This window comes from Colius striatus, chromosome 1, assembly GCF_028858725.1.
Source record: "Colius striatus isolate bColStr4 chromosome 1, bColStr4.1.hap1, whole genome shotgun sequence".
In the NCBI taxonomy this organism is placed as follows: Eukaryota; Metazoa; Chordata; class Aves; order Coliiformes; family Coliidae; genus Colius; species Colius striatus.
This window is the reverse complement of record NC_084759.1, coordinates 81,028,805-81,047,756: the sequence shown is the minus strand read 5'-3', so window position 1 is coordinate 81,047,756 and position 18,952 is coordinate 81,028,805. Positions and strand designations below refer to the sequence as shown.

At 38.1% G+C, this 18,952-nt stretch overlaps 1 protein-coding gene across 1 annotated transcript in view; it reads right to left on the bottom strand.

Moving 5' to 3' along the window:
• PHEX (phosphate regulating endopeptidase X-linked) overlaps positions 1 to 18,952 on the bottom strand; it is a 105,623-nt gene that overhangs the window by 54,934 nt on the left and 31,737 nt on the right. The window contains exons 7-11 of the mRNA XM_061988589.1: positions 17,412 to 17,528; positions 13,238 to 13,321; positions 12,805 to 12,950; positions 6,304 to 6,397; positions 2,696 to 2,824 (exon numbers count right to left, since the gene is read on the bottom strand). Of these exons, the coding sequence (XP_061844573.1) occupies positions 2,696 to 2,824; positions 6,304 to 6,397; positions 12,805 to 12,950; positions 13,238 to 13,321; positions 17,412 to 17,528 (570 nt within the window). The remainder of the gene's footprint in view (positions 1 to 2,695; positions 2,825 to 6,303; positions 6,398 to 12,804; positions 12,951 to 13,237; positions 13,322 to 17,411; positions 17,529 to 18,952) is intronic.

The following is an 18,952-nucleotide window of genomic DNA, read 5'->3' as shown; positions in this document are numbered from 1 at the left end:
CCTTACTTACTGCAGTAATAGGGGCCGTGGCTTTCTACACTAAGAGGCCTTAACTGCTTCTGTGGCCAGCGGCAGCTTGCATCTGTGCAACACTAAAAAAACTCACAGCCATTTTGACTTGGCTGCTTCTTCAAACACCTGTACAAAGCCACAAGCATATCACAAACAAGTAAAAAAAATATTAGGAGTGTTCAGTGAGCACACACATTAAGAAAACCTTAGAATGAAAGAAACCAAGAAATCTAATGGCTATGAGATGCATTATATCAGCCTTAAAGAGTAGAAATGCCTTCATGTCTATGCATCCATCTGGCAGCACAGACCAGAAAGGGGTACCCCTTCAGCTGTTCCTATTTATATCAATAAATGAACCTCATCACAGACAGTCAAGGAAAGAGTGAGGCAATCTGTGGGAGCCAGCCATTTCTTGAGTCCTTTAGCGCCAAACCAGACCAAAACCATAGCTGAGATAGTACAAGACATGACAGGTAATAATTAGATGAAGACTGATTGAATTTTTGTGTTATCAGTTATGATAAATTTACAAACAATGAAAACGTCAAGTACCATTATTCTATAGCTCTAGTAGCTGTGAAATACCATTGAAAGTGGGAACTAAACCCTGGAAAGTAACATTGCCTTTAGCTAAATTGTCATTTATGTGTCAGATGTGTATTTTAATCTGGAATTATTGTTTTGGTGGAGCCAGACAAAACACAGTTAAGCTCCTTTGATTTTTCTTTTTTCTCAACCCTTTTCAAAAAACATTTTCTTATTTTTAGAGACAATATGGGAGAACTGGAACAAGTTTAGCATTAAATATGGCTAAATAGTCAACATCCACAGTAAACTGCATGTTAGGGAATAGGGCAACGTAAAGCTATTGATGACGGAGCACTGACTCAATTAAATTAGCACACTAATGACGTGAACTCCCTGTACTTGGAGGTTACAAGTTCAAACTCAAGCTCTGCTTCTAGACCCTGGTGTATACTTAGGCTTTATGCACCAGCTGCAGCTGCAGGGGACAGGAGGAGAAACCTATTCCTGCTATTAAAGTTATTACTGAAACTGCTCAGGCATAGCTGTAAGAAACACTGCAGGCAGTTTGGGTTAGAAACAGTGCTATATTTAGACACAAATAACGCCTTTCTTGATAAAAGGAGAGAAATATCTAAGATATGAAACATCAGTGCTAAAACATAGGGGAAAAAGAATCCATATTATCCATAACTCAGGATTTGCTTCTCATAAAGAGGTATGTGCCATAAGCCAGGAAAAAAAAATATCTGTACAAATAGGAGCGCTTTTCTCAAGTGCTTTCTTACTGCTTAAGAGAAATAGGACTGAAAATCAGTGAATCTAAAGCGATAACACCACAACATGTTCTTAACTTGAAAAACAGACCTCTAAATAGATTGCAACAAATTTCACCCCTATCAAATTTTATCTCCATGGGTAGTTCACTGTAAGTCTGAATCTTGTGATCTTACACTATAAATTTGGTATACTTTTCTTACTATGGATGCTATTGTGAATTTAAACTTGATAATTTTCAAAGATTTCATCTGAAAGGAATGTACATTCCAAGAAAGATTTTAATTAAGTCACATTTCAGCAGAAATCCATTTTCTATCAGCTTTTCATAATTTTCCCCTCACATACACAAACATGAAAATTTACTGACGATAAAATGTACAATTCTTATAGTCCTTCTCTTCTCACTTGTCTTTCACAGAGGTCATACTGTGTCTCCGTGAAACATTTTTGCCACTAAACTGCCAAATAGCCTATTGCAAACTCCATCAAGAAGCAGAGGACTGAAAAACTTGATGTGAGAGAGAAAACTCCAGCTGACAGCAAACAGCAAAAGAAATGCAGAACCTGAGAAGCAAACTCACATCAAAGATTTGGACAAGCCAAATCAGCGTTTTCTTTCTACAATGGCTGGATAAGCAGATACTGGAAAACCTTATGAGAAAGTCTTGAACTGAAAACTAGTAATAAGTTATTGTGAAGGATAATTAATCATTTGAATATGTTATTAAGAGAACTGATAATGTAGCTACATTTAAAGTTTTAGAATGAGCATCAACATTCAGCTAAAAGCTGGACTACTGAACTCAGCAGTGTGGAAGAATTTCCTTTACTGCTGAACAAAAACATATTTGAATCATAAATAACTAAATAAACTCTTAACTATGTGGCTCTAAACTCCCTTTAATTTGGGCCAGACATCAGTTACACTTTTCTTGCTTAGACTACAGGTATATCACAGTCAGCTTTAAAAGTATCACCCTGAAGCAGAGAAATCTTGCCCAGTCTTTTAAAAAGTCAATAAAAATTGTACTATAATGAGTTACACTAGCTTTGCTAAACCATTTCCCATCAATACTCCTCACCCTGTTCCTGCACAGCCTGGCTGTTAAGTTAACAGTGTTCAGCCTGTTTTTGATCTGGCTGTACATTTGTATGAAGGGTTAGAAATGGAAAGGACAAGCAGTGCCCAGAAGGATGCAAAGGTGATGTTTCTCCAAATTTCTTCAGTTTCCTCTTTGCCTTTTTGTTTTTTTAATCAATCAGAGCGTTTTTTAAAATCTTGTCTCTTTTTAAACTCTGGTCTAAGACAAGAAACAGTTTGTGAGAAAGAAGCCACTAATTTAAAGTTTTTAGACAGAGATCTCGGAGGACTCACCATCTCTTTCTTGTCCTCTTGAAAATGGGCATTCACAAACATCTTACCCACAACATAAGGGAGTGAGCTTTCAACCAGGTCCACACATTTATCCCACTGAGGCAGCAACGTTGTGGTTCCATGGATCACCTGTTGGCAGGTGTATGTAGTAGGTCATAACATCATAATATTTAAGAAGAACAAATTTACATCCACATACGGAATGGTCTAAAGCATATTTGTCAAACAGCTAGCTTTACAGTTTTCTATTTTCATCAAGTGCTGAGGCAAATCTTTTGTACTCCACAAAACAGCTGTACGATTTTAAACTCAGAAACAGTACAACAGTAGCAACTTTGAGAGGCTAGGCTTAGAGGGTTTGCTATAGGAAGACATATGATTTCCAAGTGCCAACTTCATGATAATCTTGGTAGTCCTTCCGTGTTAAGCAGAGACACTTTCCTCTAGAAAACCCCTGCTCTGAGATATCTCTTGGAAAAGTTTCTCTCTCTGACTGTCTAGGTGAGAAGCCTAGGGAGATCATCCTCATGAAAATGAGATCAGTTCTTATGAAACTTCCTCCAGATCCCTCCAGTGCCATGAATATATCTGTGCTAAGGATGTCTAACATTGTTAGGTACATGTCCATACCTTTTTCACATTTTGCTGTCTAGCTACTCTCACCAGAACCTGTGTAAAATAGTTGCTTTCAGTCGCTTTCCCCAACAGAACATTCTAAGGAGAAAATAGGTTTGAACCATCCAGAACACTGAATACAAATTTGTCCCCTGATAATCTGACTCCATGTTGTGGTAGAAAGATGTTGGTATAACAACTTGCATATTGTACTATAGGAATCCAGGCTCTGATGATGTCCCTGCACCACCATACATGAGCTTCAAAAGAGACAGTCAAGAATGGTCAACACATCAATGAGCAAGACAAAATAGAGGTCAAGCACATTGCTGCCTTGGTAGGTGTTTCCCACAAGAAGAATATTGTTATCTTGGGCACTTATCGAGCTAACATTACATTTTCTCATCAAGATAAAAGTTCATTTTTTAAAAAAGCACACAACAAAATACAAGATGGTTCCATGTAAGCAATAACAGTACTAGTTTTAAAATAAATGTGTAGGTTTTAATGTTTAAAGAGTTCCCTTTCTACTTGAGGAATCTAAGCTTTTCTACAGACAATTAATGAAATCTCAACCAAGCATTTATCATTTGTCAGCTGTGTAAAAGCAGAGTAGAGTCAACAACAGACCAGTTCATGTGCAGTAGGGATTTTGTCCTCTCATAGATTATACAAACTTTTTAAGCACTGATCTAGCAGTTTCTGAGCCTCCTCTTTTTCCCAGTCTTCTCCTTTGAGCCCAAAATTAAACTTCTAGCAAAACTGAAGAGTTTGGATTTGGTGTTTTCCAGTATGAAAAGATTTCATTGGAAAATTCCAGAGTAGCTTAACCCTCAGAGCTATCTAAGGTCAAATATTTTGGTAGTTCAAAAATTGATTTTCTCCATCATATCATCTGTAATTGAGCTTAATCAATGACTCATAGTTAAATACACCAGTGAATTGCATTTTCAAATGCTTTTTATTAATACTTTACGTGCACTAACAGTGTTTCAATGACAGAGAGAACACTGCTTCTGTAAAAAAAACACATTAGTCAAACCAATACATAGCAAGGTAACAGTTCACTAAACAGAACCAAATTTAAAATAAACTCCTTTTCCAAATTCTTCAACCTTCATATAAAACACAGCACACAGGAAAAAAGAAAAATAAAATTAAAATTAAGTGAAAAAAAAGAGTGAAGACAGTTTCTCTCCAAGGTCCAAGTAAAACCACAATGGGGCAGAGCAAGATGCAGATGCAAGAGTAGAGCAGAGCAGAGTAAGAAAGGGAGTCACGGCATTAGTCATCAGAGCTTAAAATTCCTTCTGAAAGCTCTGACTATGCATCAGCCACAGAAAGAGTCAGGAGACAGAGATGGCTTTTAGATTGTGACATATTATTATTACAACCTAATTATTATCATTATTTTGAGGGAAGCTTGACTCTAAGGAGCACAGAAAGGCAGGACAGTCTGTGAGACCAATAGAAATAAAGCTGAGAGGAATATCTCACAGCTGGTTTATAGATATTTGTGTTACAACAGCCAACTAGAACTACTTCAAAACAGTCCTTCTACTATTAACATACCACTATAAAACAGAGTATTCCAGGTCTTAACAGTGACTATAAATAGTAGGTTTCGAGCCCTCCTAGTCAATTCAGAGCTCCGCAACACAATTAACCGATCTCTTCCCCAGGTGCCACTGTACATTTGATAGGGTTCAAAGCACCACTGCAGAGTGGCTGCTGATAGTTGCTGATGTGGTAATCAAAGCACTTTCTGTAGAGTCAGCAGGTTTGTCCTATTTCTCAACCTGAAGTTTTCTGAAGTTTCATTATGTTACTCTCTTTCTCTTAGCAAGGAGTTTAAGTGCTTGATGCCTAGATTTCTATGTGTAAGATGTACAAAACATCACTAGAAAATTAGAACTTGGTGAAAAAAAAATACTCTGCTTATGATGGGTGAGGCTGATTGAACTAATGAATGAATTAATAAAAGATAGACTTTGCTTTAAGGATCATTGATTCATTTCATGGTGATGTTCTTTTAGTAGTCATTCGATGTATTCTTCACTTCACTGGCAAGAGGTGCACAGGTCCTTTTTATGATCCCAAAAGGCCTGTCTGCCTCCAGGCTCTGACTGAATAAATTTGTTTAAGAAAGCCTTTGCCGTGGACTCCATTTCTCCTATCATTTCTGTTGACCTGTGAAGTCTGCTCCCCTGAGCTGTTTACTGTGCTTAACTTTAGCTATTAACTATTAGCTATTGCTTTTTACTAACTCTGCATTTCCAGGTCCCAGGGGCAGGTAGTGGGAATGAACTGCTGACTCATTACCTTTACTGTGCTGTTCTTAAATTTTCACAACCACTTGCATGAAACCCTCAATGTCTTTGTTAATAAGCATTGAGTCAACTTGAATTAGATTTCTCCCTAAGCTTCTGGAGAAAGAACCCAGAGAAGTGACAGCAGCTAGTTACCATATCAAAACTCACAGTATCTAAAGCTTAAAGTTTCCTTACGGGAATTTTTCTGGCCATAATATAACTCAATATAACTCAGTATTAACCTGCATAATGGCTGATGGCCAGCATCAATCTATTTTAGCTGGCTAACAAGGAATGTCCCAGAGGCAATACACTTACAAACTTGTCACTGTGGTTCTGACAGCCAGCTTCTCACACTTCTGTGTGAAGAAAACAGCATCTTTAACAAGAGTGATTTGAATATTATTTCAGAAGTATAAGAAGCTGCCTTTCCTGGGTAGTTTCCATCAAGCTATTGGAGTTTATTTTTAGGTATGTGATCAACTCAGAACTATTCCAGTACTACTCAAAGACAGACATTATGGGTGTATAAATTAGCCACCTGCATGCCTCACCCAGGATAAATAAATTTGTCCAGCATGGCAAATATTTCATGTTTTGCAAAGATATAAGCAGCTATAAAGAAAACCAATAGTGCCAACATTAGTACCACTATAAATGCAATAAAAACCTCTAACTTACCCGAGAAAATTCCAGCCACCGATACTGAAAACGTCTACTGAGGTTAAATAACCTTGAATAAACCATCCTCCACACCAGATAGTTGGCAAGAGTTCTGTTAAATCAGAGATAATTTTTTCAGACATCTGAACACTTATAATGTATCCCAAAGCACTCTCAGCAATATCTTTACAAACATTTCAACTGAATAGTGGAAATTTCACCTTGAAAATTCATGAGTGATGACCAAATTGATAAATTCCTATTCCACAGAAGAATCTGTATGATTGCAGCCAGTTAATGTGTAATTGCATTGTGATAACCATCTTCTAGGAGATATTCATGAGTCCATCTCCTAGTATGTCATTTTTCCGTAATGCTTTTCAAAAGGCAATTTTCATTTTCCATAGAAGAGGCAAGAACCATGTCATAATAATAGTTGCATAGAAGTTCTATCCAGAGATAAGAAAATAACTGATTTTTCTTTTGTAAATCCAAAAGAATGTTATCTCTCCTCATTAGGAGGGCACATAAATCATAACTATGAAGCAGAATAGATAACAGTCCATCCCATATATACTATCATTATCTCATATTTGTATCTTTCATTAGAAGTTATCAAGATGCTTTTAAAAGTTCTTACTACTCACAGAGTATTACACTCTTACTTTCCAGATGAATAACTGTAATACCAAAAAAGAGAAACCTCAATAAAAAGAATCTCACAAAAATTGAGGCTGAACGATCCAGGAAGAACTTGTTTAAAATTCCCGGGAGATCTGACATACCTGACTCTTTTCTAAAACTTCAAGCACTTGACTGGAGGATTTATCTGTCCTAGACTGAGCTGTCTCAATGCTCACCGGTGGCTGTATGAGGTAAATGTGCCATGTGGAATACTCAATGCAGCTTCAAACAGTCTCAAAATAAGTCCAATAATGACCTACATATATTATTCTCATCTCGTCTTATACATAACATATTTTTCAAGGATAGTCATTGCTCTAAAGCTATGGATATCCAAATGCTATTTGCTCTAGTCTGAGATATACACAACATTTTGGGTAGGCTACAGACTTCTCCGTAGGGAGGAAAATTGCTCCTTTGCAACTGAAGATACATCATGGACAGTCTGAACAACTCCTCCATCTTTAAAAATCCTATTTCTGTCATCTCCTATTGCCATAGATGTGGAGCAGCATAGCTGTTGCTACAGTTCTACTCCATTAGCTTCATTCACAGACATATTCCCTACTGTCCCCTCTGAATCGTAATAGGTTATAAACACACTTTGTGGGAGTGTTGTCTTCACAACAGCATTTGCCTGAGCCATAAGTTGAGTTTTGCCTCTAGTCAAACTCCAATCCACCCACATAAAGCCTTCAATTCAAGACATGTTGAGCTGGGTAGATGATGAAGAGGTGAGAATGGGAAAGGTTTAGGGCAAGCTATAGCTGGTCTTAGTGATTGAGTACCTCATAATCCAGTAACTCCTGTAGCATGCGTGAATGCAAGTGGGAGACAAATCCATTAGGTGGCTGTGCACTCTCTGTGGGCTGTCTGAAATGCACACTGGGCACCTGTCTGGTCAGGCATTGCAATCAGTGTCAGGGAAGACCAGTGCACTGCAGTGCTGATCTACTTGTCTGTCCTCACATACTGCTGCAGCTGAACTGAAGCTAGCATGAGTGTGCATACTCACTTCAATAGCAATTGTGCATCACTGCCAGCCTAGGTAAAGCCTGTTTTATTCATCAGTTAAGTCTACATATGTTTATAGGTCAGAAATATGGTCAACTTCTTTCACATAGGAAAACTTGAGAGTGTAATCTCAAGCCAAATGTCACCTCAAATGCCTGATACTCACTAGTCTTTGTGGCCAGTGGCAACTTCTATAGAGAACCAGAGAATTGTTGTGATTTATGTCCTGCCTTTATACTCATTCTCAACTCTCACACAGGGTATATTCCCTCTTTCAGTATACAGATATATCATATAGTACACATAAATCCCCACAATAATCATGAAACATATTTGAAAAAGCATTTTAGCTTGAATATTGTGCATGTATACCATAGCACACGTTACAAAAGCCCAAACACTTAGATCTGCTTAGATCAGCAAATCACTTTGAGATAATGCTTAGGGTCATTAAAAGTTCACTGCAGCCTACGAAATACTAGAAAGCATAGGTTTTCCCCTTAGAATTTTGACAATGTGGAATTTCCTCAATTTCAACTGAAGCACCCTAGAAGTGCTCAACTTATTTAAATTCCACAAGCCTTGAAACTATCTGCCTTTGGTATTTCAGTAGAGTTGAATAGCATCTATGCTCTTGCAGAAGCTACTCTGTGGAACTAAAACACTATTTACGCAAGTCCTACAGATTAAAAAGTTTACAGACTGAATTTTGATCAAAAGTCTTATGTAAAAAAATCTCAGCTAAATAGACCACTATCATAAACCAATTATGTGTTACAATTCAGTATTTAATTACTATCAAAAAATCAATTCTCCTTTCCATGTGCTTCTTGTTCTCATTTGGCAGTGTTTGTCCTTATGTTTGCATTGGGGAACCTCTGCCAAATTAGTAGCGAATTAAAGATTGAAATTTGAAAAGGATAAGTCTCAAGAAGGTGACATTCAAAAACACTAATATCAAGGAGAACTCAAAAACTTTTGTATCAGGTATAAGTAATGAAGGCAGCTGTCAGTTTCAGAAAATATTCCACAATTAATTGAGGTAAGGCTGACACATTCTAAAACCAAGCTCTCTGATAAGATTGTAATAATTTCTGATTACAGTCACACTAAAATCCCCTGATGTATACAATGTATAGAACAACAGGAAAGTTTACTTCAAGCCCAAAGGTATGTCAGTTTGCTTGAGGGGGTTTGTTGTTGTTTGTTTTAGGGGCTACATTCTTTATTTTTTTTTTCAAAATAAATCAAAGTCATATTTTATCTGAATTACTTACCTATTTTGGGGATAATAATTTCACCTTTTTGCCTAACTTTACAAATTTAAATCAATTGTTCCTCTTCATTTGGTTTTAAAACTGACGTGTTTTGGTTATTAAATATCTCCAGTGCATATCCTGGGGTGACTTTTATACCAGTTTCACAAATAAGCTCACTGAGGCTCAGAGAAGTTAACTTCTTCACATGGAGCAAAATCCCACACACAAATAAAACACACAAATCCTCTCTGCTCTTTCGAGACCAGAGCATTTGTTGTTGTAACCTTTCAGAAGAGTACAGTACACAGTCCCCTATTTTAACTTCAAAATTACTGTTACAGAAAGAAGTGTAGGCTCTCTCTTAACCATTATGACCATTATTGTGATACACACTCCCAAAGGAAGTGGTAGAGACCTTGTTTGCTGGGACAGTTAAAATTATACTACAGTTTATAAATATATACTAAGGAACTCTCTACTGTGTCTGGGAATAAAGTAGGTTGCTCATGTAAAATTCCGAGAGTTTGAGATATTGTAATTGACAGACATAGTGGCAATTAAAGAGGACAGATTTAATATGAGATAGATAGATAAATTAATTGACATTTTATGAAAAAGATTCCCTTCACAAATTTTTATATCTGTTTGAAAATTGTATTCAGAATTGAATCATGAGTCAAATTATAAGTACCAAAAAAATTCCACCTCTATTGCTAGAGGCACTAGGTCAAGTAAAATTATTTTAAATTCTTTAATTTTTCAAAAGCAGACTCGGAAAGGAGATCTAGTGCCCCCATTCTTCTCTAAAGAAAATTGATTTTATGCTTCAGGAATTAGAGGGTACTTCTCTATTATTATTGACCCATACTGCAAAGATGGAGTAAGGTAAGGCAAACGAAACCAAATATTAATTCTGATATCTGTGAGAACCAGAAAGCTGCTTCCTTCAACAGCTACAAACATCTCCAACAAGGACAAAAATTACCATATTCTATTCATGGCTCACATAAAGCAGCAGCATGCAGGTAACAGGGAAGTGACACAAGGGGCTCCTAACGGTGCCAGCCCCATCCCATCTTCTTCCTCAAGTGGCACAGCTGTACTGGAGCTCTGCCATTATCTCATTTATACCACAGCTACATCTGTGTTTTCAACATACACCTCTTCCTGTAATAAACTCCATTAAAAACTAATTGGTAGACTAAAAAATTGAGGAAAGCCCCAAAGACTTTTTATAAAAGTGTGACTGATTTCAGCACTGAACATCTGATGTGACTCAGCCTATCTAGCCCAGGACAAATGGAAACTCTTGAAGGCTACTTACTCAGCTTCTTGGACAGCTTGTTACAGAAAGTCATGGTCCTGGGTTGGGCTCACGGCAGTGCCCTGGCTTGGGAATTTCAGACAGATCTCAGAACCCCACCACCACACCTATTTCAAGCTCCACACAACAGATGGTAAATAGGTGCAGCAGGTAAATAACACACTTGTTCTACTAAATTTAGTCTACACCCTGCCAATGTGCAGTTCTCCAATAATGTTGCCATATGAATGTTTTTCCAATTCAAGATTGTTCTCATGTTCTCGTATTATCGTATTAAAAAATACGATAATTGTGAGTCCATACAATTTGTCAACTCCATCACTGAGAATCATTTCCTGTAGCCAGATTTAATGTTTGCTCCATTCTTCCCTCCAACTGAAAAAAACCTCACAGAGTACTTTGCCAGATTACTGGGACATGAATCATTTTTTTATGTTATTTTGAATAGTAAGGTCCTTATCTGCGAAGGGGACATACAAGGCCCCTTGTATTTATTTCTTGCAATAAAATTATAGTTCAGTGATAGAAATTTTAAAACTGAAAATAATATGAACTTGATGAATGTATCTGCTTCTCCTAATGATGCTGCAGCTCCTGAAATGTTGAGAAGTTAATTAATGTTTTAATCATTGTAGTAAATCTAAAGTTTTTGAATGCTTTACCAGGAATTTTATTGGTCTAGATATTTACTGTAACAAACAAAAGTCGTGTTGTTTGCATTAATTTAACCTTTAAAATATTATATAGAGAATGACAAATGAGATTACCTAGAAGAAATATCCTTGTTAAGCTTTTAGAGTTCACCCTACAGGGAAATGCTAAGACCTCATTGAGAGGAGTTTGCATTAAGATGATTTTTTCCTTTTCTCAGGCCAGAAAACAAGGTTACCTCTGGAGCAGACTATGACATTTTAAGTAATGAGCATTATCATCTAAGAGATAAACATGATCTTTGTTATCATGCAGTGACTGTTTGGATGGATTTTTATGTACAAGAATTTGAAGTCTGCTTTAGTTGAATTTAACACTACTTGCCATCCCTAACATTTTGTGATGCAAATTTCTTAGTGTTGAGGCTGAGCAGAAAGTGCCTAAACCTAAAACATGCAGCATGAATATACTGGAAACTGGACACCACTTTTGCCCACCTCCCACAGCCTATGGTGGTCAGGAAGTTGATCTCGAACTTTGCTGAGGACAGACTTTGCCATTCTTTCTGGTTATTATATAGCCTCCCTGTCATGACATACAGGCTGTGTTAAATCCTCTTGAATATTCAGATTTTCTCTCAATCAGAACCTAATTGAAAAAGTCTCCAGGTATTTACTCTGTAGTTACAGGCTATATTTGTGTGTAAGTGTATTTGTACACAAGGAGTAACTAATTCTCTGTTGTCTTGCTACATGCACACCCTCTAAGTCACTGCCTTATTCCCATTGAAGTAACTAACTTTGAGATACAAAGCATAGACAGCACAAACCATTTAGAAGACTTTGCAGGGGGGTTGGACTAGATGATCTCTAAAGGTCCCTTCCAACCCTACCATTCTATGATTCTAATATTAGTGGCATACTAGCAATATTTGTCTGAATTTTACAAAGAAAGGATGTTTGATGACCTGTAGGCAGATCAATCATTTTCATGTTTCTTATTGTTCTGTGTTATTTTTACAGGTATTATGAAGTAATCTAAACATTCTATCACTACAGACATAGAGTAACAATATAAGAATAATGCTTCTGAATTAGTCTTTTAGCAAAAAGTCTCAGCAGAGGGCAAATTATCACCGAAGTCACTTAAGATGTCATCAACATTGATGTTTTGAAGTGGGATGTCATCTTCACATATGCTTTTTCATCACCCTGCCCTGTCTTGCTTCCCTGTGCAAAACACGCTTGCTATGTTTAATTTAAGCTACCTGTATTTTACAACTGTATTCTTCAAGCACAAATGATTTCACAAGATACAAGACCCTTTGCAAGTAAGAGATGCTGAATGATCTTGAAAGAGCAGCTTTACTGTAAACAGTATTTTCTGAAAAAAAAAAAAAATGGGGAAACTACAAATTCCTCTGCTACACACAAGCTAATATCCATATCTTCATTGAGACAAAAACAAACAGAGCTTTTGCCTAGAGACTTGAGTCCAAGACTGTCTGAAGCATCTGAAAAACCTAAGAAAAGCCCAGTATTTGGTGTCCCCTCATAAGTGTGGGTAAAATCGTCATAGGATCCTTACTTTTTCCTTTCATTTTCTAGTATCTTGAATAAATCTTTGAAGTACTGGGGAACACGAACAATCACATTTTCTGAAGGATCTATATCTTTGAGCTCTGGATAGAGTCTCGTGTCAATCACCTTCTTGATGTATCCCAGCCAGTCAAACTGCAATGATAAAGAGAAGGCTGATTAAAGCAGATTATTAACTAAATTGCACCTTTGAGACTAATGATTTTAAAGTTTTACTTATTAAAAATTTAGAAATTATTGCAATGTATCATTACACATGTTTCAAGCCTCAGAAAAGTCAGCTGCATTTAGAACATATATTGTAACTGAGTACACACATTCCTAATGATATTCCTTTAACATGCTTCTCTGCACACTAAAGGCAATTTCAATTATGTAGGTCAGACATTAAAACAATCACTTCACAACTACTCCCAACTAACCTGTGGAATCATGGCACTAAGCTCTGATATGTTCATTTTGTTGTACATCACCTCACTTGTTCGATTTTCATACGGGATCATGATCTGTGGGAAAAAATAAACAAAACAACATGAAAACAATAAAAGATTAAAAAATCCCATCAAAACAAGGATTATCTTGCAAGAACCTACTCTTACATCATTACTGCCCATCATAATCCCAGTGGAGAAATATCTCACCATTTGTTTTGCAAGCACTCATGGCATTAACTTACCTCTCTGAGGATGGCACTTAACTAGGAGAAATGGAACACAGTTCATTGTCAGTTTCACTCAGTACTGGGGAACTTAATGAGCTCCATGCCTTCTTTGAACATATTAAACCAATTTTAGCTCTGACTGTACTGAAGACATGCATGCTGATTTCTAAAATATAAAAGCACACCTAGACCATTAATCATGTCATAACCATCCCATCATGTCAGGTAGAAGTCAGTTCCAAACTAAATGGTATAAAAGGTCAAATCTGAGATTGATATGCTGGAAGCACATCTCATCTCTTAAATTTGAACATATTCTTGCTATGACCTGACTCCATCTGAGGAAAGTGCCAGATACACACAAGTTTCTCCTTATTTTATCCCACCATCCTGATTTACATTGCAGGAAACCTGTGTATATAGGCCAGACACAAGCTAACACTTTCACCAACCAGGCCTCTCATCTGGATGACCAGAGGAAAAAGATCTCAGGATCCTCTGTAGTGTTGAAAGATATAGCAAAAGAAATCCTAAATATAAAGCAAGTCCTTTTCTAATAATAGAAAAACAAACCAAGTACAAGATATAGTTAAACATTTCTCAGCTTTCAAGAGAAACAGCAATTCCCAGTGGTGATTCCAGTCCCACTCTAAGATAAATCCTGTACAACAGGCTGTACACTATGCAGTTTAAAGAGGATGGAGACTGATGCCAGACTAACCAGGCAGCTGACAGTTCTCCATCCAAAATTCTCCAGTGTCTGCGGTTTTACTATTGCTCAAGCCATAAAGAAAAAACAAATTAAAAAAAATGATAATTTCTTCTCCCTCTCTGCAAATTTGACTTATCTGACAAATCTTTCTACTCCTCTTGAATCTATTTGCTCCTTTCCTCTAAAAACTTTCCCTCTTCCTCCAGTAATTCAAACCTAATTGACATCTTCCTTGCACAGCACAAGCTTTCTTGAAGCATAATACTCCTTCCTATATCCAAAGTATCCCGTGTTCTTGCTGTCTTTACCTGAGTACACAAGTACTCCATCATGGATGTTCATTTAAAACAAACGCAGAGGAACATAGCATATGGTAAAAGCCTAAGTAGTAAATAGGGTTCCTTTGAAATCAAAGTAAGATATTTATATAAATCATTGTGCTTGTTAGTGATTGTACAACAATCCATGTCCCTGGGCTCATGTCTAATATATAGATATATTTAAGGAGGATTATTCATACTACAGGGAAATTAGGTAAACATGAGCAAGTATGGCTTTTTGCATAATGGTATGCATTACTGGTCCTGAGGGCTGTTACATGACCCGTGTCATCTTATGTGGCAGCTTCACCTGTATACTTTGTTGATTAAAGCTCTCTAAGACACTCATTAAGCAAAGTGCTAGAGCTACCAGAGGTAGCGATGCATCTTCTTATCACATCACCAATAAACAGAAGAAACATTTTCTGGTTTTCAAGTCCACCAGGTTATGATGAACTATCTGCTTATTAGCCCATCCATGCTAGATAATTGAAGCTGAATATTAGATTTTCTTTAGAGGTTTGATAGAATCGCCTCTCTTTCATCAGGGAGATGCAAACACTGGATTACTGCTATTGTGGATGGTCTTCAATTCTGCACACCATTCAGAAAAATCACTTCCTTTCCTCCCCTATACTGAAATCACAGAACTCAGAGAAAAGTCATCTGCAGCATCCCCTGTCATGTGCAACAGTCTTTGTTAATAGGACACCCAGCATTTCACAGCAGATAGCTTTTTTCCTTGGCAATATGAAGAAATACTCAGCTCAGCTGGCAGTTCTGAAAATCAGTGTCAAGTCTGAAGCCCTAACTTTTGCTGGTTTTCCAATATTGAGGCTAACTCTTCTCTCTAACTTTAGAAATGGAAACAATAGTGGACTTGCAGCTCCCAGGGGTAGGGCTCCTGTGTTAGCCACACTGAAACAGGGATACAGGAAAGCAGAAACATTCCTTCAGCTTGGAAATGTTTAACACAAATTAAACTCCACAAGGAAGCAACAAATCAAGTAAATGAGTTTAAACTGAGTACCAAATTTAAATCTGCTTAAGTTTACTGAATTTAATTGGTTCCCTAAATTAAAACTCATGAAGTTTCTCATCCTCCTCTCCCACGGTGCCCTATGAAAGAACTTCAGGTGCTAACTGTGGTGCTATTGCAACAACTGTCCTCTCACTACCAAGCACCAATGTCCCACCTCAGTCTTGCACTGCTTTTAGACTGTTCCTCAAATAATCATCCCAGTCTGATTCTTGAATACACAGTAATGTATTTTCAACACAGCTGCACAGCTGTGATTCAGACTCTACACAACTATAAAATTATAGACTCACCAAATCATAGCATCATTTCAGTTGGAAAAGAGGCCAACTGTTAATCTGATGCTGTCACATCTACCACTAAACCATGTCTCTAAGCACCACATCTACACATCTTTTAAATACTTCTAGGGATGGTGACTCAATCACCTTCCTAGGCAGCTTGCTCCAATGCTTGAAAACCCTTTCAGTGAAAGTTTTTTTCCTAATATCCAATCTAAACTTCCCCTGGTGGAACTTGAGGCCATTTCATCTTGTCCTGTCACTTGTTACCAGAAGAGATCACTGCTTACTTCTCTAATTACCTTCTTTCAGGTAGCTGTAGAGTGTGTTAAAGTCGCTCTGAGCTTTCTTTTTTCCACACTAAGCAACCAGAGTTCCCCCAGCTGCTCCTCAAAGCACTTTGGACACACTACAGAACCTCAATGTCCCTCTTCTAGTGAGGACTCAAAACTGAGCACAGTACTCAATGTGCAGCATCATCAATGTTGAGTACAATCACTTCCCTGGTCACACTATTTCTGATACAAGCCTGGATGCCATCGACCTTCTTGGCCACCTGGGCACACTGCTGGACACACCGCTGGCTTGCATTCAGTTGATTGTTGATTAACACCCACAGCTCTTTTTCCACAGGAAGCTTTTCAGACACTCTTCCCCAAGCTAGTAGCATTGCATGAGGTTGTTGTGATGCAAGTACAGGACTTGGCACTTGTCCTTGTTGAACCTTATACAATTGGCCTCAGCCCATCAATCCAGCCTGTCCAGATCCCTCTGCCAGATCCCTTTCTGCCATCCAGTAGATCAACACTCCCACCGACCTTGGTGTCATCTACAAACTTACTGAAAATGTACTTGATTCCCTCATCCAGATAAAGAGGCTAAACAGAACAGGCCCAACACCGAGCCCTGAGGAACACCACTGGTGACTGGCCACCAACTGGATTTAAGTCCATTTACTGTCACTCTCTGGGCCTGTCTATCCAGCCAGTTTTTACCCAGCAACAAGTAGACCTTTCCAAGCCATGAGTGCCAGTTTCTCCAGGAGAATGCTGTGGGAAATGATGTCAAGGGCTTTACTAAAGTCTAGAGAGACATCAACAATGGCATCCAGTGCATTGGTATAGATCCACTTCAGTTGGGCTACTGATCCTGTCACCTTTTTGGGGGTAGAAGGGCTAATTCCTGCATGACAATTCTCAGGCACTTCCATGGTTTCTAACACACCAATAACCCTTTTGTCTTTGCTGCTACATGGTTCACCATCCTCTGCCTCCACTGAGATGGCAGACTGAAGAACCTCACTTCCACATCGTCCCTCAAACATTGTCATTTCACCTCCAGGCTTATCTCTATCAAGCTTGGTTGACATCTTAACAATGGAAAGGATCAAGAATATTTGGCTAAGTTTTTATTTTTCTCCCAAGAATATTGTTCATCCTTTCTTCATCAGGTTCTGCTCCTTTCCTTCGTCTTCCAAAAGACACTAACGCTAAGGCTGTTGGTATAATGGCTTTCCATTCTGAAAAAGGTTTTCACTTTTTTTTAAATAAAAGCCAGTTTTAATTCCACATTAGGTTACCAACCTCAGCTATTTTAACTTCCAGTCTTAGAACTGACTTCATATCAGATTCAGCTCGTGAAGCATTTGCACCCAGGAGCACTGCTGTATCAACCATGAACTGCAAAAAGGCATCTCGGTACTGTAAAGAAACAAAAAGAGTGAAATAACCATTGGATTTGCTCTTGAGCACAGCTGTAGCAGTAGAATAGAAATGTCCAGGTAAAGCAAGGAGTATAATACTTTGTACTTTCATTTCTAGCAACAAAGTTGTGCTTTCTTCAACATGAACACCTGCTGTCACCACAATAAAAAAAGGAGAAATAATGCTGTAAACATACTGTGTGTGACAAACAGAAATACCTGCTGTGTTCATACAGTATAAGTTTTGGGAAATGCAAATGACACTTCTGGATTAGACTGACAACACTTACAGCTCTGACAACATGTATGAGTGTACACCAATATTTCTATGCCATCTTATACAGTAATCAGCGTAGGACTGAAGAACTGCTTGTGTATGAGTGTAAGCTTAGTGGCTGAGAAGATAGAGAGATAAAGGGATGCTTCACTGAGTTCTCTTCTCTATTCATTCCATGCCCTGCAATGCAGATACCTGCTACAGTGATATGGCCTGCTGTTCCCAGGCTATCCTAGTAAAGTACAGTTTAGTGTATATGGAGTGTACGTATACACAAATGTTATCAAAATGCTCTGTATGTAATGTTACTGTAGTGATTTCTGTGCTGTCATTGTCAAATACATTAAAGCCTTCGATAAACATTCTTGATTCGTGACTGCGATCCATAGAAAAGCAGCAAGGAACTAAGCTGCAACAGGGAAATTATAAGTGGGGGAAGGAATGAATGTTTGAAACCTGTTGAGGAAATATTGTTCCCTTCAGTAACTGAATTGAGATTAACTTCATTATAATAACCTGCAGTAGCTCTTGAAATATGCTCAGTCTTCTGGCCTAATGGAGCCCAAGAGGCAGGCCCAGAGGTCAGCTCACTGAGGCAGCCCACAGGCACAGCAGCTTCTGGGCTTCGCTTCACTGAGACAGTCTTGAGCTTCTGGGCACTTTTTCCATGATCTGGGAACTCCTGGGTTTCTTTCAAGGGACAGGAGGGCTCCCACTGCCAGTAGATCAAGTGAAAGGTAAAGTGAGGAGAGCATCAGCAGCTGCTAATTCTGGCAGCTGTGCTTGATCAAACAGTGATTATAAAGGTCAAAGGTGCTTTGTAAGATAGGATACAGCTCCCCAAGTCTCAGGCTGCATTAATTGACTGAGACCTCTTGCTAAGACTGGAGCATACGGTCTTCTAGCATGCAGAAGACATGCAGTTGCTGAGTAGCACTGCATTTCACTGCAAAGTGAAAGGGCTGTGAGAGTTCAGCAGATCACATTGCCTCAGAGTATATGAGAAAAATCAACTGGTCCTCTCTAGAGACCCTGAAGCTTCAGAAGAGCAGATCTTCAGCTGTAGCAGAAGGAGCCTCTGTCTACAAAGATGGAAAGTGGAAACTCCCATCCCAATACAGGCTAGAGGTCCAGTGATGAGGACC